The 20,749-nt window shown below is 37.0% G+C and overlaps 4 protein-coding genes across 6 annotated transcripts; 3 read left to right on the forward strand and 1 right to left on the reverse strand.

The window, feature by feature from the left end:
* LOC105159509 (beta-1,3-galactosyltransferase 7-like) lies at nucleotides 263–4,259 on the reverse strand. 2 transcript variants are annotated; one of them, XM_011076593.2, is made up of 11 exons: nucleotides 4,170–4,259; nucleotides 3,970–4,069; nucleotides 3,586–3,647; nucleotides 3,294–3,502; nucleotides 3,146–3,209; nucleotides 2,631–2,703; nucleotides 2,421–2,541; nucleotides 2,239–2,326; nucleotides 2,029–2,154; nucleotides 1,327–1,436; nucleotides 263–898 (listed from the first exon to the last, which is right to left on the reverse strand). In XM_011076593.2, exons 1-11 carry the CDS (start codon nucleotides 4,184–4,186, stop codon nucleotides 750–752), a joined length of 1,119 nt encoding a protein of 372 aa, XP_011074895.1. In that variant the 5' UTR covers nucleotides 4,187–4,259; the 3' UTR covers nucleotides 263–749. The 2 variants fall into 2 exon arrangements, with proteins under 2 accessions (XP_011074895.1, XP_020548464.1); XM_020692805.1 differs by lacking the exon at nucleotides 4,170–4,259 and having other exon boundaries at nucleotides 3,586–3,640.
* On the forward strand, nucleotides 6,924–10,186 carry LOC105159510 (eukaryotic peptide chain release factor subunit 1-3-like). Its single transcript, XM_011076595.2, has 3 exons — nucleotides 6,924–7,078; nucleotides 8,249–9,723; nucleotides 9,876–10,186. The coding sequence occupies exon 2, from the start codon at nucleotides 8,284–8,286 to the stop codon at nucleotides 9,595–9,597; it is 1,314 nt and encodes a 437-aa protein (XP_011074897.1). The 5' UTR covers nucleotides 6,924–7,078; nucleotides 8,249–8,283; the 3' UTR covers nucleotides 9,598–9,723; nucleotides 9,876–10,186.
* LOC105159511 (probable eukaryotic translation initiation factor 5-2) lies at nucleotides 12,503–15,239 on the forward strand. 2 transcript variants are annotated; one of them, XM_020692579.1, is made up of 2 exons: nucleotides 12,503–12,657; nucleotides 13,278–15,239. In XM_020692579.1, exon 2 carries the CDS (start codon nucleotides 13,631–13,633, stop codon nucleotides 14,969–14,971), a length of 1,341 nt encoding a protein of 446 aa, XP_020548238.1. In that variant the 5' UTR covers nucleotides 12,503–12,657; nucleotides 13,278–13,630; the 3' UTR covers nucleotides 14,972–15,239. The 2 variants fall into 2 exon arrangements, with proteins under 2 accessions (XP_020548238.1, XP_011074898.1); XM_011076596.2 differs by having other exon boundaries at nucleotides 12,535–12,695.
* LOC105159512 (auxin response factor 17-like) lies at nucleotides 17,850–20,657 on the forward strand. The gene is made up of 2 exons (XM_011076597.2): nucleotides 17,850–18,892; nucleotides 19,610–20,657. The coding sequence occupies exons 1-2, from the start codon at nucleotides 17,942–17,944 to the stop codon at nucleotides 20,213–20,215; spliced, it is 1,557 nt and encodes a 518-aa protein (XP_011074899.1). The 5' UTR covers nucleotides 17,850–17,941; the 3' UTR covers nucleotides 20,216–20,657.

The raw sequence follows: 20,749 nt of genomic DNA on the forward strand, positions 1-20,749 counted from the left end.
TACACTTTGGTGGGTAGTTTATTTTAGTGCATGGAATAAATAGTTGATAGGTCTGATAAATTAATATTTTTTATTCGATCGGATAAAATGTAAATTATACTGTACAGTGTCTACCCTAAGCCAAGATAAGTCATCAGACCTTATTCAGGGCATGATGGATTACTAAGAAGCTGCCATTTCTTGTAATAAGTGATGAATAAGAGTGAATTGGCCCTGCAATGCCATCCACCGTTGTCAGTTTCAGCCCTCAATGGATCAAGTATGAAATAATTGAGTTGCACTCTCATATAGACTAATACAAGTAAAGAGTTGACAGTGGAACCAACGCTGAAAGCAGGTTCTCAAGCTAACAATGGACTGCTCATCCAATACAACAAAAGCATAAATGATTGGATGTAAGCTTTCAAATGATATTCAACTGCAAAAATGACACTGACTAGCTTGCTCAGCTGTCTTCTTCTACTGTCAAATCAAATATTTAGCTCCAAAATCGCGAATAGCTACACAATGTATACGTGCACGCATCCAACACTCGTGATACTACAACCCGCAGAATACCTTTATACAAAACCATCAGAAAGAATTAATAGCTCCCGCACGCTCCAAATATTGCTGAGGCTCTATAACATTGATAGCCCGGGGCATCATTGGGGTTAACTGCTGCACGCAAACTGCCTCATGCTGTCTGCCAGCTGGAAATGGAGAGCCCGGTTTTTGTTAGCTCAACTTTTTTGTCGTGTAAGGGAGTTTTACAATAAGGCATTCCAAAGAGCCTCTTCTCCTTCACCACACTGGTCATGTACAAATTTCATCTTTTCTACTGATTTGCAGATTCCACTGCAGCTCCAGTCAAACGAGGCGATGCATACATTCCCTGCTTGTGCCTTCCATTCGCAGTCTGCAAATTAGCAAACATGTAACTATCAGAAAATTAAGTTTAAACAGCAGGCAAACCATGAGGTGGAGATGTATATTGATATCAGAAACATAGGAAATGTGTTCAAATATATGCTTGATGAACGATTAGATAGTCTTGAGGACTTGATCTGTTTGTTGGAACAGTGAGGTAATTTTGCAGAAGTCTTTCAGATCAGAAATCAAGTAATTGCTTGCTGGATTGTGAACGTTCCTCCAGGCAATGTTTGTTTAAGTGGTGTAACTGCTCCAGCTGGAGCCACTTGTCAAATAAGTCAAATCTTAAAACCAAAAGGGAACTTTAATGGAAAATACTAAGTAGCAGTACATACTGCTTCAGATCTTTGCATTTTTCTTCAGGGGTTAAGCTTTTGGGATAAAATCCTCACGTGACTAGCAATGAGACCATACCTGGTGGAGTACCACAACACATATTGCGCTCATCAATGTGTTCAACCTCAAGACCGATGAACCAAGAACCGAGTGACACATCTTCATTGGCATACTTGTGCAGTATGGGCCTACAAATTCCAATCACAATAATCCCAGATAAATACATACATTCAAGGAAAGATCAATGCTTGACTACACAACGTCATACTTATCGTGTAACCTGTATAAGCAGATAAATTACTCAAGGTTTCAGCTCTGTGGATACATAAATAAGACATTTTAAGCTTTTTAGCTTTGTTATAAACTTTGGCATTTCATGGGTATCATCAATTACCACACATCCACCCTCAGACATCCCATCAAAGTTTACACAAAAAGAATCAAATATTTACGAGTACAAAGCCATCTTATTGAATTTGCAGCATCTGCCAATTGACGCTAATGATGCTAGTTACAAACTAAGTTTAGAATAAATGGTATAAAAAAGAATGTCATTCAAAGAGGGTAATTTTGAGGACAGCTTGATATAAAACCCAGGTACTTCCCTCTTCTGGTGGCAGGGTATATAAGCTTTTCCACTCCAGTTTAGAAACGTAGTACTTTGACTATTTGTTAATTCTCCATTAGCTCTTAAGGATATAGAAGTGTATAACTCAAGTCTCAAAGGCAACAGAAAGTGGTAGAAGAGTGATCTCTAGACCAAAAGCAGGAAATCCTTACTGGTTAATGGAGATGTACGTGGCTAAATCCTTTGAAATAGCATAAATCTGTCCAGTTGCATGCCGGAAATATTTATTTCCTTCTTCTCCAAATTTCCAGTACTCTGGTTCATGGTACTTCACATTTCTGGACAACAAACCTGATTGTTAACTATCTACATAAGATTAAGAAACATAAAAGCAAAGAATGTCCTTGAGTTTCAAGGATTACTTTTGGGAAAGAACTGGACCAGACTTCATACAACCAATGTAGACTCGTGGTTTTGATCGATGACGGGCAAGAGTTGCAGCTAATGTACCTTTAGAAGAAAAATAACTGATTAATGTAGTTCAATAGCGAAATGTTTTCTTTTTCCTGTGACAGTTGTATAGTGAAGGTAAAAAGGGTCTTACCTAAATTAACATGAACATCGTCATCAACCTTGACGTAAAAATCAGCATCCCACTTTGCAATGGCAGTGGCAAAGAAAATCTTTGTTTTTGCAGACAGTTCATGATATCCTTCAACATGCTCCTGTAATATTGGATGGTTAAGATTTTAGAGCCCAGGCAGATTTTCTAAGAGGGCAAAAGCAGGGTATTGAGCTGAATTCTCTTTTTTACCAGCCTGAGAAAGTCTTGATGTTGAGCTTCTTCTGAGTCAAGAGCTCTATCCAATATGCTGTTTGATGTTGCACTAGATCAATTAAGAAATAGATCAACCTGGTTAGCTCATTTCGTTTTACGCATAAAAGCAAAGTCCCACTATCAGAAGCTGCAGTGCGTTAAGCTTAGGAAATGAGTCTGAGAGTTTAAATGAAAGCGCCATACAGGCCAAAACTTTCTAGAGCAAAAAGATTTCACAGAAAACCCTCAAATTTATAAAAGAAATGCCATGAAATTACAAGTACTCAGGAAGTAAATTGTTCACATCTTCAAAATACAAGATGTTAAATACTGTAGTAGCTACACCTACATCCACTGCATCAGTAAGGTCAAAGTAAAAGCTAAGATGAAAAGAAAAACTAGGACAACAAACTTTAAAAATCTTCTACAACGGCATATGTGAAAAGATATTTATATCAAGGCCAATGGATGCATGAATGAGCTTATTAATGCATTTAGTATGGATACTTTACCTGTGCCCAATCATAAATCTCACTACAATCCCCTTCTCTTTCTCCAATTTCCGAAGCTGTTCACCTGAGCAAATCACACAACTTTTCAGTCACATTCTCATAAGTAAAAACAAGATATGCTACAATTGAGATTGCAACAAGGTATTACCTTGAGGCATCCAGGTCTCCCGGACAGAATCACGCCTCTTTCTACTGCTGAAAGCAGTATTTATACCTATTACCATGAATGCCTTCTTTCTTGGAGGAACCCCATCTGCCTCAGAAGTTGTCGACGACCCATCAGTTTTCTGCTGCTCCTGAGCATTCCTAGACGCAGACAATTCCATCTGGAGCATTGAAATTGACTTGTCCAATGACCTGAAACAACCTCACAATAAGATTTACCACGAGCACAAGAGAAACAGCTGGACAAAATGAAGATTAGGGAATTCTGGGCTCACTGGATTGCCTCATGGGTTTTGTACACCTCGTTCATTACATCATTGTCCCGATCTCCTGCTTTCTATTGAAAAGCCAATTAAAGACTGAATATACCAATCCCTTCACATATCAAAACAATAAACAGCAAAAAGAGAAAACCTTCCAAGTTTGAATCTTTACATAAAACTAAAACCCACAAAATCCTTGAGGCGAAAAGCTCTATACGATCTGTAATGAGGTAAAAGATAAAAAGAACAGGAACCAGCTTGTGCAACATAAAATTGCTTGAAATGCTTTAACTCTGGTGAGAGGATAGAAAAAACTCCAAGAATTTGAAATCTTTAAGACTTCAAGTTCAAAACTTAAACTTGCAAATTTCAACATCCAAGTCATAAAGATTAAACCTTTTTCCTAGTACTGCAATCCTCGGAGACGATCTGCAGCTCTTGGTCCCGTCTTTGCTGAGTTATAAGCTGATTGTTGGATTCCAACGGACCCCAGTATCTGTAAAGCCCAGATCAATCAATCCCAAAATCCTCAAAGCTCAATACCCCCACAATACTAAAACAATCAAGAAAAGCGAAATTGCTGAACTACAACATACTTGTTGGTGAAAACCATGCCAACAAAGAAGAAACAAATGGAGAAAATGGGAATCCACTTAGCAGAAACCTTCCCATTGCCTTTTTGATTCGATTCAAGAAAAAAGGTAAAACCAAAAACCCAGAATTCAAACTTCAAAATCGAGCTTCAACATATGAGACTAGTGGGAGAGACGTGAGAAGAATGGGCGTTGATGGGGGCTGGAAATTTTTGAGAATGTCGATGGAAATCTTGGAATAATAATATCAGATATAACTAATTTTTATCATTATTTCTTATTTTTGTCGAAGATTATGGACGCGGGTTTAGACTTTGGACTTTGGACTTTGGACAGTGGGGAAATAATTTCGCATGTTTGGCAAAAACTTGGCTATCGTGGCACCATGTCTTTGGACGAGACCTCGAGGCCAATGGACCAATGCAATCGCAATAAATTACTCTAAATTGTCAATGACTTAAAAAATAAATTCTTATGAATATATCTTAATATAATAATTATGATAATAATGTTGTTGTCAAAGTTTGAAATAAAATATTATTTAATAATTCTTAAAATCAGTTCTTTTATCTATCATTCTACATTGCTATTTTTTATTATTGATTTATATTTTTACAAAAATTACATTTCGTTCTTGATTACCTTATGTTTACTTTTCTTTTAGAAATTTCCAAAAAAGTAAAAACACAATTTTATATGAAGGCATCCACAAAAATTACTAGAATAAATTAGTTAATACATGTAATTTTAATGAAATTTGAATTCTGAATTTTAATTTAAATATCGGGAGTTAAGTTGTACTTTATAAAATAGATATTAATGATAAACTATCGATAGTATTCGTAAATATTAATGACGTTAGGCCAAGATGTGGTCCAAAATTTCAACAATTAACATATATAGTAAATATTTTATGAAATTATTTCAAAAATCAATATGATAAAGTTTGGTCCAACATAAAATTATTGAACTTTATACTCTAGCAAATAAACTAATAATATAAGAGCCATGTGGACATGTAGGTGCAGTTAATTCAAATTAATCAAATTAACCACTAATTATAGTCTCCGATTAATCGATAATTGCAAAATATGAAACGATATGAGCACATGAGATGAGAGGAGATGGTGGGGTGGTGTTCCCACCGTCAGCTGCCTTTGTGGTACATTGACTTGGACCTTGAAAATGAAAAGCACGGAACATTCTTCGGACCAACACCGACCAATTATCACCCCCCAAAAGAAATTATGTGTATATATAATTGACAACAATCTATTTTATTAGTATTTTTAAAACTAAAGATTTGTAGAAATTTATGATTAAATTCCTTATGTTTAAGTACACCTACTGTATGGTTGAATATCTATCAAATTATTTGGAATTCATAAGTCAAATTCAGTCTTATTTCATAGGCTAAATTATACGTTGCACCCTAAAAATAACTTAAATAGTCACTTTGCATATGGGAAAAAAAAAATAAAAATTCCATCTAGAAAATATATTTTTCTTGCATGCTACACTAAAGGCAATTTTCAGGTTAAAGTACTCATCTAAAGGAGAGGCAATGGCATAAAAGAAATAACACAATAGGTTGTGTGAATTTTGAAAATCATATAAAATGAAATATAAAATTTTAAAAATATCTTTAAACTATAGTATAAAGATTAAAGGCTAAAAAGTTTAAATAATATTTAGCTTATATATTTAGTTAAATATTAAAATACAAAACAAAATAGTATATAAAGATGAAATATTAAACAAAATCTTCAACAAATATTTCTATATAAAAGGCTGAACAAATTACTGTGCAAGTGTGCATATTTAATAGAAATTATCTGATATAAACTATTCATATATAATATATATTAAATATGTATGTTGGTATTATTTTTATATAAATGAATTGATAAGATTTTACATATTTTATACAATCAAGAAAGATCTAACAATTATTAAAATAAGAAATAATATATAATAATTAAGGACATAACGATCAATTAATTGATATAAAAAATATAATGCTCTTAAATATTTGATGAAATTAACAATATTGGGGGTTATTAATTATCTCTACCATTTTATAACGTATATATTATAAGTGATCATATATTTAATCAAAGTATAATGACGTTATTATTATGTATTGAAAGATGTAATAAAAATATTGTAACATTAATATGCAATTTTGTTGCATAAAAAAAGTCAATAAGACTTAACATTTAATCAAAATTTAATTTTATGGACATATATTTCTTTATATGTGTTTTGATAAGTGCGAACTTTTATAATTTTTATAAATGTCGATGCATTGAGATTTATAAAAAGAATAATTTATACTATTAATTCAATTAAAAAAATCACAAAAATATTAAAAATTAAATGAAAGCAAAACCAAGGTCGTAGTGTTTATATTCAATTCAAAAAATCAATTTTCAAGAGATTTTCTTTAGATTATGAATGAGTAAAGGGAGAATGAAATCAAATATTTAGCATAGATTACGACCACAATTCCAGAATTCAATTCTAAAAGCCATACATAATTAATTAGTTTTTTTATCTATCAAATTGCAATTTACAGAATCCAATGATGAAAAATCCAACACCTTAACGCCAAAGAAAGCGAATGTTTAATTACAAACAGGACTTAATAATTGCATCATCATCTTTAGTTTTCTTCCACAGAGGCGGGACAAATTTGGAAATTCCCCCCCCAAAAAAAAAATGAAAAGAAAAAGGAATTTTCTGATATTTCTGCTGCCTATTTTTGTGGTCTAATTTTGGTTTCGTGAAATGAGTGTTTTCCTATTTAATTTTCCCCCCTATATTATATATTCTCCCTCTTTTTAGGTTGTTGTTCTCTCTAGAACTGCTGCTGCCGCGTGAAGATAAAGCTTCTGCTCTCATCGTCGAAGGTCTTCTCTTAATTTCACACTTATGCAATTCAATCTTGTATTTTTCTGTTATGTTATTTTTATGTACATATTGAATCGTGCTACTGTTGTTCGCTTTCGATTTTCTTTTTATTTATTTTTTAAGTTTGATAATTTTCGGTAAACCTTCTGATGCCTGTATGGTTTACCGATTACTTCCTTTGATCGTTAACTTGAATTCGGTTTTAAATTTAATTTTAGTCGGATGCGTAGATCTGAAGCAAAAAAGAAAAAAAAAAGAGCAATTCAGAGGACTTCCGACGTTTCCTATATTTTTTAGCTAGTTTTAAAAATGGAAGCTTGAAATTTGGCGATTTCGAGGTGTTTTTACGTGTGATAGCTAACTTGTTCAAATTTGAAGCATGGAGAAAGTTCGAGTGAATATTTTGTAGATTAACAACTACTCTCTATACCTAACTCGGCAACTGTAGATTCGTGGCATATTGTAAATTCTTCGTTAAAAGAAAATTGTTGAATACTTTCAAGTTGATGTTATCAATGAGATACAAATTGTTTGTATGCTTGATTTCATTATCATACGTGTGCAACTGTGCGTGCTGAATGCACGTGAACTTGGTGATTGTGTGTTCTAAGATAGTAGATGGATGGTTTAGGGATGGCAATGAACTGTTGTATGTTGATGTAAGGCGTGTCCATTTGTGCTTGCCTCAATTGCACAACACTAAAACATATGGAAATGAATTCATAGACTGCATTTACTTTGTTGTAAGACTACTTTGTTTGTAGTTTCTTAAGCTTGCCTTTTATGAGCTGACTCATGGCAACGGTAGAATCTGGTGCTACTAGGAGCTTTTTCTTTTAACTTAATGTTTAATGAAATATTATTATCTGCCCTGGATGGGAATCTGAGTTAACATCTTGCATTCTCATTGTTATCCTACTGAGGTACCAGTTTTGGTTGGAATGTGGCAATACCTGTCCTATTCTTTTTGAGACGACATTTGGTGAGGAAAAACATTATGAATGTCTATCTTTAGTATTGTGCTCTAGTATTTGACTGGAATTACATTCTTATGCTTTGTTTGAATTGAGACTATGTGTAAAGACTACTCGTGCCTTGTTTCATTGAAACACTCAACATGTGGATTCTGGAACTTCTTTTTAATTAGTTTCCTCCTCCATTCTGTTTAGAACTTTCTGCGGCTCCAAATTTCAATTTAAACAGAATGTCGGACGGTCAAGAAACTGATAAGAACATTGAGATATGGAAAATCAAGAAGCTTATCAAAGCACTGGAAGCTGCCCGAGGCAATGGTACCAGTATGATTTCTCTTATCATGCCTCCACGCGATCAAATATCTCGTGTTACTAAGATGCTTGGAGATGAATTTGGAACTGCATCTAACATCAAAAGCAGAGTAAATCGCCAATCTGTTCTGGGTGCAATTACATCTGCTCAGCAGAGACTGAAATTGTACAATAAGGTTCCTCCAAATGGACTCGTGCTTTATACTGGAACTATCGTCACTGAGGATGGGAAGGAAAAGAAAGTAACAATTGACTTTGAGCCATTCAGGCCTATAAATGCTTCGCTTTATCTCTGTGACAACAAGTTCCACACTGAGGCGCTTAACGAACTTCTAGAATCTGATGACAAGTTTGGCTTTATTGTTATGGATGGTAATGGGACCCTTTTTGGGACATTGAGTGGTAATACTAGGGAGGTTCTTCACAAATTCACTGTGGACCTTCCTAAGAAGCATGGAAGAGGAGGACAATCTGCTTTGCGGTTTGCCCGTCTGCGGATGGAGAAGCGCCACAACTATGTGAGGAAAACAGCGGAGCTTGCAACCCAATTTTTTATTAATCCTCAGACAAGCCAGCCGAATGTTGCAGGACTCATACTTGCTGGTTCAGCTGACTTCAAGACGGAGCTCAGTCAGTCTGATATGTTTGATCCTCGTCTACAGGCAAAGATTTTGAATGTAGTGGATGTTTCTTACGGAGGGGAAAATGGCTTCAATCAGGCAATTGAGCTGTCCGCTGAGATCCTGTCCAATGTAAAATTTATACAAGAGAAGCGTTTGATAGGCAAGTACTTTGAGGAGATCAGTCAGGACACTGGCAAATATGTTTTTGGTGTGGATGACACATTGAAGGTTCTAGAAATGGGTGCTGTTGAGACACTTATTGTGTGGGAAAATCTGGACATCACTAGATACATGTTGAAGAATACCGTCACTGGTGAAGTTACCATAAAACACTTCAACAAGGAGCAAGAGTCTCAGCAGAGTAACTTCCGTGATCAAGCCACAAATGCTGAATTGGAGGTTCAGGAGAAGCTGTCGCTGCTCGAATGGTTTGCCAATGAATATAGACGATTTGGTTGCACGCTGGAGTTTGTCACTAACAAATCACAAGAGGGATCCCAGTTTTGCCGAGGTTTTGGAGGAATTGGAGGAATCCTGCGCTATCAGTTGGATGTTCGAGCTTTTGATGATCTTTCTGATGATGGAGAAGTTTACGAAGATTCTGAATAGCAATCAATCAAATTCTCCATTTCCAGTGCAGGGATGGAGGGGAGGCCTGCACTGGTGCGCAAGGGCTCGCGCTTGACTCGCCGCTCGGACTACTTGGATATAAAAACTCGAAGGAATTACATGGAGGTCTGTGATTTTTGCATTTTTCTAATAATGTATATTCTGTTCTTTGCGCTATTTTTCCGTTCCATCTTTGATCTCTGTTCATCAGCACGTTTTCTGCAAATCAATGTTCTAATTGTTCTTATTACCCCCTCATTTCTCGTGGATGTGCACAGGCAACTATCTGGAGGAGATCAGAAATTGGACTTGAGAAGGGTGTACGAAGATTTGCAACCGATGTAGCTGAAACATCGTTATTGGTCAGATATGGGAACTTTGTGATTATGCTTTCAGGAGAGAGGATGGATTGCTTCTGAAAGCTAAGACATTACATCTCGTTTTTAGTTATGCCCTGGCAGTTTGGAAGACAATAATATATACTGTAATAAGTACTGCATCTGGGTTCCTATTACTGCATCAGACTTCTTTTGTTAGTAATGTATGCATGTTTGCTTATGGCAGTATACATATTCTTCTTGCTTCTTTACTGTCTAGTGAATATTTTTCCATCTCAAAGTACTTCCATTTCACTAGATGACGTTGACGAACATATCTTCTTTATATGAAGAGAAGGGAACAGTGCATAACAATATTACTGCGTAGGTGATGAGAAGTCGAGAAATGAATGCATAGTCGACCTCAAGCGCAAGTATTTTCAAACGTGTGCATGTATCCTTCTTATTGTGGTTCCAAAACTCCTGCACATGTCTGGGCTGTTTTCCTATCTGGTCTACAAAGACCCAATAGTTGTTAATTGGAAACTGAGGCCCAGGCCCAGGTCCAGGCCCAAGCTTAATATCCATTTAAAAGGATGGATCAGCATGTAAGATCCAACGGTTTAAGTTAACCCTAGAAAGCTACCACAATACTTCCACCCCACCGCGTTATTCTTCACAACACCATGACCTTCTGAAGAAATGGAAGCCCTAGACGGCTGCTTCAGCTGATGCCGAGAAATGGTCAGTCCCGACTCGATCTTTACCAAATTTCTTGCGTAGACATGAAAGCGCTAGATGGCACTTTAATTTAACTATTTCTTCTTCTTTTCAAAATGTATTTTTGACTTATTAACAAAAGATGGAAATGATGGCATCAAGTAAAAGGTCTGAGCAGGATGGGCAATGTGGAGGATAGAGGTTTGAAAACTAGCAGAAAATGAGGAAGAGGGCTTCCGTCTGTGTTGGTTCGAGTGTTACATACAGACGCTCGCAACCTGTTCCATAACAAAATCGCCATTTTGGTGATATGGGCTAAGAAAAGGCGTGATTGCATTCTAACATTGAATCGCAATTTAGACTTGAGCCCTACAGTTTTCATGCCCCCTCTACCATGCTTCAACTCGGTTGAGCTATCACAATGCTTCCTGCGTTGATCACATCCCCAGCTGATCCATTTCTTAATCTAGACACAAATTTTGTTCGTCTTATGATTAGCCTTTGCAGCGTCCTAGGATTTCAATTGTGGGGCTCTCGGCCCTCGGAACTGTTTGTGTCTGTATATTCAGAGTACTGATTCACCATGTGATGAGAGTGATTAGTAGTAGAGGTGCGAATACGGACTTTCTGCAGGCGGCTTTGGGAAGAAATCACTCAATCCATGGCGAAGTATATTGTCTACCTCATCGTGGAAGAGACTAGTGGAGGAAAGGCTTCATGATTCCAGAGATGCGTCGTTCAAAGTTTGTCTTTGCCAACTGTGTTGAAACGGTATCCCAATCTGTTCTAACCTTAAAATCATGTCAGCTTCGCCAATTTTTCGAATGCACTTGGTGTGATTATTAATTACAGTTCAAACCTAATTCTATTACTTGAAAACAGATTTAAAAATGCGTAAAAGTTTTCAGAAATAGTCTATATATTTTATTTGAAGCACACATCCATCTCTGTTTACGTGCATCTAAAATTTGAATAAAACTCCCAAAAATTCAAACGTAATTACATCAAGTTCATATAAATTTGACTTCTGACAAAATTAAAATCATTGTTCTATATTTATGGTATAATCACTTTTATGGCCCTAATCGTTGATATAAATACGCAAGTTAGTCATGCATTTTGTATAAATACATAAACCACTTCTCACAATATTTTTCGACCAAAAAAGAGTGGCCTGGAACTGGAAGTAAGAATGTGTCCCTGTTGGTAAAGCCTTTGAAAAAAAAAAATGAAAATATTTTTTGATGTGTGCCATAATTGCCTCTAGAGTGTTTCTATAATTAACAAATGTTAGTAAGGGTGCCCGAGTCATGCTCTAAGTCCAACATTATACTTGTTAATTTTTTAAAAATTTCAAATTAAAATCTTTATAATTAATAAATTTTAAATGAGTTTAACACCCTCTTTTTTATAGAACGTCACATGGTTAATAATAAAATATAAAATTATATTTTTATATATAGATAAAATTAATTACTATATTATAAATTATAATTCAAAATCATCTCAATTTGTATAAATTATTATTTTTAATGAATGTATATGTAATTTTTAATAGAAACATCTCATGCAATTACAATATTAAATATGGAGATGTAAATATAACTATTTCTAATTAATAACAACCACAATAATTGCCTTTCAAAATTTATTCTCAACCCACCGGAAACTAAAAAAAAAAAAAAAAAAAAAAAAAAAAAACCAATTAAGAAAAAAAAAAAAAAAAAAAAAAAAAAAGAAAAATATCCAATTAAAGAAAAATCTGAAGACTGATAAATGAATGTTTTTGGCTGTTGGGGAAAAAAAAAAAAAAATAGAAGAGAGTCGGTGTAGTTTGTATTTTTGGTTGCTGTTCCAGTTTGTTTGAGACCTAATCCTTCACAACTAGGGTTTCCTCTTGTCCCTATATATACATCTCTTTCTCCTCCTCATCTCCTCCTCACTTCAAGTCTCAACCACTCACTCCATACGCTAAATCTGTATCTCATTCTGATTTTTCTTCTCTCCTCTCTTCTTAACCAAGGTATTCTTGAAACCCTCATCTTCGGATTCATCATTTTGGTAATGCTTCTGGTTGTTCTGCTCTGGTCTGGTTTTTTTATTGATTGAATCTTCGGTGTTCTAATACCTGTGTTTATACTGCCACTCAGCGCTGCCTTTGTTGATCGGTTTTATTTCTGTTATCTTTATAATTTGTACTTGGTTTCTTGATTGAGATTGAGATGCTGGAGTATGCCACCGACTTTCTTGAAATTTCGGATGGGGATTGAGGTTTAAACTCGATTTTTGCTTTTTATAGCCTTAGATTTGAGTTTCTTGTGTTGACCCTGTGGGATCTGAAAGGTTTGATTGTATTTTTAGTTTTCCTCGTTGTAAATTGGCGGCTTTGAAGAATTGATGTGCTCTGATGGTCTAATTGCTAGTTCTCGTTTCAGACACAACTTCTCTCTGTTACGCCAAATTTGTATCTAAGCTCTAACTGTAGTTCATCTATATTACCTGAACAATTTGCAAGTTTTCTCCCGTTGTTGCCATTGAATTCCCATCTCAATTAGAGTAGTTGTCGTTTTACATCTGTTGGTACTGTATTTGAATTATAATCTCTTTGGCATGAAACCTTTCTGATTCTGCCAATGTTCCCAGGTCTTTGGCTGGTAAACTTGCAGTATTTGCAGTCAGCAAAAGTGGAGGGTGTTAAGTTAGAAACGTCTTTTATGTCTGAGCAGGCCTCTCAGTTTTTATCATCAATTGGGTTGCTTGGAGAATACTGTCCTTTACCAAGGGAAAAGGAGAAAACTTCTGCTTCCGAAGTTGGCTGCATGCATCTCGAGCTACGTCAAGGATACGACATACGTCATCAAGGTTGCCAGTTTATGCGGCCTGTTCTCTCTCTTAGGAATTTCTACCATATTGAGGAAGAAACTTTTGTTGGAGAAGACAACTTGTTGCCCTTCTGATAAAGTTGTTACACGGCGATACATTAGCACAAGGACGAAATGGCTTTGCAAAATATCGGCGAAGGGAACAAAGATGATGCCTTCTACAGGTACAAGATGCCTAAAATGATAACAAAAATTGAGGGCCGTGGGAATGGCATTAAGACCAATGTAGTCAATATGGTTGACATTGCAAAGGCTTTGGGCAGGCCTGCTTCTTACACAACAAAATATTTTGGCTGTGAACTGGGAGCTCAATCCAAGTTTGATGAGAAGACGGGGACTTCTCATGTCAATGGGGCTCATGATACCTCAAAACTTGCAGGACTTCTTGAGAACTTTATCAAGAAGTTTGTCCAGTGTTATGGTTGTGGGAACCCTGAAACTGAAATTATCATAACAAAGTCACAAATGATCAGTCTTAAGTGTGCTGCATGTGGTTTTATCTCTGAGGTTGACATGCGGGACAAGCTCACGACATTTATTCTCAAAAATCCCCCTGAGGCAAAGAAAGGATCAAAAGACAAGAAAGCAATGAGGAGGGCTGAGAAGGAGCGACTGAAGGAGGGAGAGGCAGCTGATGAAGAGCAGAAGAAACTCAAGAAAGAGGCTGCAAAGAAAAAGGGTAGTACTGGTAATACAAAATCTTCCAGCAAGAAGAAATCCCACCACTCTGATGAGGACCATTCCCCAGTCAGCAGCCAGGCTGATGAGCATGAAGCAGCAGCAGTTGCTGACGACAGTGATGATGATATCCAGTGGCAGACTGACACTTCTATGGTGGCTGCTCAACAGAAAATCCAAGAGCAGCTGAATGCTGTTACAGCCAGTATGGTCATGCTTTCAGCCAATGAGGAGAAGCCAAAATCAGGAAAGAGTTCTCCATCTAGGGAAGTGAAGCCTAATGTTGATGGACACACAAATGGCTTTAAAGCGGACAAGCCAGAGGACCAGCTGGAGGAACTTGTTGATGCAATAAAGGAGTATGTGAAGAATGGTTCCCCGGTGGCCCAACTCAAAACTTTCCTGGACTCTCTCCCGGGCATGCGCCAGGAGATAATTGATGCTTTATTTCAGGCATTGTTTGAGGGAGTTGGAAAAGGATTCTCGAATGAGGTTGAGAAGAAGAAGAACTACATTGCCGCTGCCGTTCAGGAAGAGGGCTCACAACCGCTTCTGCTTCATGCAGTGGAGACCTTCTGTGGTAAAGCAAGAGCTGAGGCAGTAAAAGAGGTGGCTTTGGTTTTGAATACTCTGTATCAGAATGACTTGCTTGAGGAAGAGTTCATAGTGGAGTGGTATGAGAAGGGTTTGAAGGGTGGCAATAAAGGTTCACCTATCTGGAAATACGTTAAACCATTTGTGGAGTGGCTGCAGAAAGCCGAGGCTGAAGAGGAGTAACTGCTGATGGATGTTGGCTGTTTTACTATTTGAGAAATTTACTGTTGTTTCTAGTATGCAATAACTGCGGTGAGCAGGTTATTGGGATAATAATGCCATTGGTTATGGCTTTTATGTGGTTTTTATTCCATTGCTCAGTGTTCTTAAGATGCAACTTTGAGAGGCCTTGTCTTGGTATTTGTGTTGGCTTGTTCAAGTTTGAGTGTCTACCTGTGTGGTTAAATTGTAATATCTTGTTTTTGTTGATTTAGTTCTTATTTCATTTTAATCCGGTGCTCATCTTCTTCCCCTCTTTTTTTTTTTTTTTTTTTTTTTTTTTCCAATTTTTTTCTTCTTCCCCTCTTTTTTTTTTTTTTTTTTTCTTTTTATCCAAATTTTAGTAGAAAGAATGCATTCCTCAATGTTACATGAAGTATTTGGGAAACCAAAAAATATTGTATTTAACTTGAGATATCAAGAAAAGACGAAGTGTAAGTTACACCTCAAAAGCATAGTCAAATTACTCCAACATGTATATCTTTTTTTGGTAAAATCATAGTTAAGGTGTTAGAATAATGTTTCCAAAGAGTGAGTGTATAATTTTTATTTTTGAATTGAAAGTGTAATCGTAATTCTGTAAAAAATATGAGATTTAATTCTACAAAGTGTCAACATAATTCTTTCAAAAATAATTACAGATATTTGAAAGATTTAGTGTGTAATAAATTAAAGGATGGAGTGTGATGGAAAGGACAGGATAATTGTAACAAGAAGGGGTAGGGGTGGGGGGTGGATTTGCGGTTTTAACATGATTTTACGGAAGAAGGATGAGAAAAACTCTATGTACTGTATTTGTGTATATAAAGGGTAAAGCTAAATGATATGGGATGGAAACGTTGAAAGGCAATGCGGAGTGAGAGTCAAAGATGACACAGAAATTCCGTGCCACTCCCAAACTCCACGTAGGAATCGTGATCCCCTCCCCCCCCTCCCTTGCTGCTCTTCGATTCTCCCGCCCTCCTCCTCCTCCTCATGTCCCATGCCCCCTCACACACTTCATTTCCCTATTTTGCCCTTTTATTCTTTCCTCATCCCCCCCCCCCCTAAACAATTGTTCTAAAATAATAATACGGCCTACACATCAAAATTTGTCAAAGTTAAATATAAAAGGTTTCAGTATAATTAAAGTGAAAACAAGTAATTAGAGGGCTTATTCCTATTATATTATTATCCTTATTTGTCTATCTTTAACTAATTAATTGTTGGTGAACTTTCAATATGGAGGGTATTATTGTCATGTGAAAACTTGGAAGGTGATAGTTGATCGGGATTCCCGTAGGGTGGCGCACTCCACCGGCGTGTATGGGATGATTTTGCTTATGTGGCAAGGTGCAAAAAAACGTGACGTTAGGCGTTTCGGTTTGCAGGTGGGGGCTTTCTCGTCATTTTCCCTGACATGTTTGGTTCTCAATTTGTTTTCTGCTCAGGTGTTCCCAGACCCCCGTGCACCCCCCACCCCCGGTGAACCACACGCTCCTTTTATTATTTTATTTTTGATTAGAGAAGAAAATATCAATATTCTTTTCTTTCCCCTTCTATAAATAATAATTTATTTCTTAAATATTTTAAAAAAGATTGTTATAAAAAAAAGAATATTATTTTTACATAGGATAGAATAAAATCAGCAGAAAATATTTTTTCAACAATCATTTGAAGATTTTTTTATACTTGGTCGGATTGAACTCTAATTTGATATAGAAAAATAATATGATCGATTTATTATCGAACTAATTCATCTATATACTAATATAAAAATAAAAAAACTCTTTTCACTCTTAAACTTCTGTTTGTGACATCACGATACTATTATTTTTTGTTGTGTCAATAATAATTTTAAGTTGATTTTTATTTGAGAAATTTAATGCGTTGGTATATATATTTTATTCTTATTTATAGTATATTTTAAAATATAAAAATTATTTATTATATCATACAAAAACAACGTGCTATGATAGCTAATCAATTTATAATGTCAATCACAAAAAAATAGGTAAGTAGCAATTATTACGACAATCGATATAAATATTACACATAAGATTGTTCTTTTTTCATACTAATACATTTAATATATATTGCCAATAATAAATAAACTTAAAAATTAGGTAAGAAGCAATTACTATAAAGCCGTTACACATATCTAACACGTCATGAATTGCTTTTTAATAAATTTTGTAATCATGATAAATTTATTAAATGTGTAATCCGGTTACGTATTATAAAATCCACTTTTATGACAACGTCAACAGACAAAATATGCTGCAATAAGTCATCAATGATTATAAACAGACGTAAATATTGAATTGCAGAAAGAATGTCGGCCACATGAACGGAACAAAGACGTAAACCCACGCGCTAAAAAGAATGTAAAGAAATCATATATTTTGTTATATAGATAAAACAGACAAGTATTTAATTTCAAAACTCAAAATCTTTTCTCAATTATTGATATTTTAAAAATCATAAAATTTTATTACTTAATAACATTTATATATTTCAATTATAAATCCTAAAGTTATTTATTTGATTGCAAAAATTATTATTATTATTTTCATGTCTGGATGAGTACTTCATATTATGTTAATTTTTAAACATAATATTGATAAAAAAATAAGAGGATGGACATGCAATAGTTCCTATTAAATAATAGATAGCAGAGCAGAGCGTAAAATGCAAGTGAGGAGGAGCGCGTGTAGAAGCGAAATTGGCGGTCCTTGCTAGAAGACAGGTATGACATATCATCTCACACAACCCCGTAATTCCCAGACAAAGCGAAGGGCATTCCACCACCACTATAAATATCGGCTCCTCCTTCCTCTCAGCCCTACCTCTACTACTACTACTACTACTCCTCCTCTTCACTCCTACTCTTATACGTCGGAGACTGATTTTATACTCTCTCTCTCTCTCTACACACATACACCTTCACCAGCAATGTCTAACTCCTCCTCCTCCGCTTCCGCCGTCGCCTCTGAAGTAGACGCCGCCATCTGGAGAGCCGTCGTCGGCTCCTCCGTCCAAGTCCCCTCACTCAACTCCTATGTCTACTACTTCCCCCAAGGACACCTGGAACACACCTCCTCCTCCGCCTCCATTCATAATTACAATTTTGCCCTCCCACGTCCCTTCATTCCCTGCCAAGTCCTCTCCATTCGTTTCCTTTCTGATCATCCCTCGGATCAGGCTTTCGTCAGAATCCTCCTCCAGCCGCTCCAGCCCCTAGGACCACGCCCAATGAACAACGATGATGATGACACTAGAACCGACGTGGTCTCATTCTCGAAGATTCTGACTCCGTCCGATGCGAATAACGGTGGAGGTTTTTCAGTTCCCAGATACTGTGCGGACTTGATTTTCCCGCAGCTGGACTTCGCGGCTGACCCGCCCGTTCAGAATTTGACATTGAAAGACACCCATAACAATGCATGGGAGTTTCGACATATCTACCGAGGCACGCCGCGCCGCCACTTGTTAACTACTGGCTGGAGCAAGTTCGTTAACGCCAAACGCCTCGTCGCCGGAGATACCGTGGTTTTTATGAAGAAAAAGTCGACGAATGAGCTCTTCGTTGGGATCAGGAGAGCCTCAAGGGTTGGCGGCAATGAGGGCCAGGATGGTGGTGAGGCGTTGGAGGCGATACAGAAGGCGGCAAGAGGAATGGCGTTCGAGGTGGTGTACTATCCCAAGGCTGGATGCCCCGATTTCGTGGTGAAGGCGGAGAAGGTGAAAGATGCATTGCGGATGTGCTGGAGGCAGGGAATGCGGGTAAGGATGGGGGTGGAAACGGATGATTCATCCCGGATGACGTGGTTTCAGGGCACAATTGCAGCAACCACGTCTCCTGGTACCGGGCCGTGGTACGGTTCTCCCTGGCGCATGCTTCAGGTGCAATCCCAATCCATATGTGCATGCATGTTGATTTTTTTCCATTCTTGATGAGTGAGCATTGCCTCGTGACAATAAGATCGTAGAATAGTAGATCTGATATGTATATGTTACATGGATCCTTTTTTATGGTTTATTTGAATATGTTATACCAGTTGTTTTGATGATCAGGTGTACAGTCAATTGCAGCATGCAGGAGTTGGATGTTTAATCATCATCTCATCGTTGAATTATTGTACTGATTTGAGTTGATGTTCTTCGAATTGCTATCATCATTTGAGAATTGGATCGTGATTCCCGAATATATTCAATAGTCTGGTTCAAAGAATGCATTTCTACTATTATGTTGTCGTTGAATTGCATTTACTGCACCGCTTATCTTCCTTGCTGTCCTAATTTTATTTGGATCCATATTTGAATCACTAACGCGTGTGCTCGATTGATGTCGTAATTTGGTTTGTCGGCATTATATGGTAAAGTTACGTGCTTGTTTCGCTTTGCGGCTGAATTATGCAAACTATATGCTGTATGTTTTTCCTGAGTCAAACTATGAAGTCATGTTCTTGATTTGTTGTCTATTATGATACTGCAGAAAAGGTTTACTGTTTCTTCAGTTGGAATTATTTCTACTCTGTAATATTGAATAGGTTTTCACCAGGATCCCGTCACCCCTTCTTCTTAATTTATTCTGCATTTCTAACCATTTTTCAACTGTAGGTGACTTGGGATGAACCTGAAAGCCTTCAGCACGTTAATAGAGTGAACCCTTGGCAAGTGGAATATATTCCGGCCACTCCACTCTTTGATCCCGAATTTCCTCCCTCTAAGAAGTTCAGAATAATGCAAAATCCAGAGACGGTACCTGCTGGAGAGGGAGGTTTTCGCCTCCCTCAATTAACACGTCCAATGGCAGGACATCTGAACCCGGCTGCGCTCAGTTATGCTCCTTTTTCTGCTGGCATGCAGGGAGCCAGGCCCGATCACATTTGTATATCCAATGCCAGCAGTGATAGGACACTCCAAACGTCGAATGAACTCCCTAAGAACGATGCGGCCCCAGAATTGAAAACCGTTTCAACGGTTCTAAGTATCGGGAGTTCATATTCCGACAATTTATCACATGGTAGTCAGAGCAGCGTCCAGTTCCGCAGCACTGATCTACTTGGCCAGCCGGGACCGAGTTCATCATCCAAAACTGGGGCGAATTCGTTCCAGTTGTTTGGAAAGATCATTCAGATGCCTGAGCCTGTTGGAGGCGGTTCAAAACTTAAGGCGACTTGTACAGATGGTGGAAAGGAGAGTAGCGTTCATCCACCAACCTAATCCTTCTCCTAGGTCAGCTGCATTTGGGGGGGCTTGCTGATAAATTGTAAGAGCCTCAACCGAGGGAGCATGAACCATATGAATTAGTGGCTCATTTGCTGACAATGTATAGCTCTGTACAGGTGATGGAGAAGGCGTCTTAAGTTTTGTTTGTAATCCTAGAAAAATCCAGTTGGTATTGTTTCAGAAATGTGATGGATTACTTGGGGAGGAGGATGTTGATGAGTGGCGATATTGTGCTTGCTTTCTCACTTAGCCTTGGAGACAACTGTACCAACTTGTCCACCAATTCTGTGGTCAGTTAGGCCCAGGGGAAGGCCCAAATCCAATCCCTTGTGTTTTACATTTCACAAAGTTCAGATTATACATCGGAAGATTGATTTGTCTATTTTCCTTAGTACTGAACTAATATAACACGGTCTATTATTTACTTTACTTATTCTTATGGTGTTTATTGCAAATAGGAAGCATTACCTTCAACATCATTCTCTTGGACTACCACATCACAAACCACCAACGTTTCCATCCCATTTT

Source organism: Sesamum indicum, linkage group LG3, assembly GCF_000512975.1.
Source record: "Sesamum indicum cultivar Zhongzhi No. 13 linkage group LG3, S_indicum_v1.0, whole genome shotgun sequence".
In the NCBI taxonomy this organism is placed as follows: Eukaryota; Viridiplantae; Streptophyta; class Magnoliopsida; order Lamiales; family Pedaliaceae; genus Sesamum; species Sesamum indicum.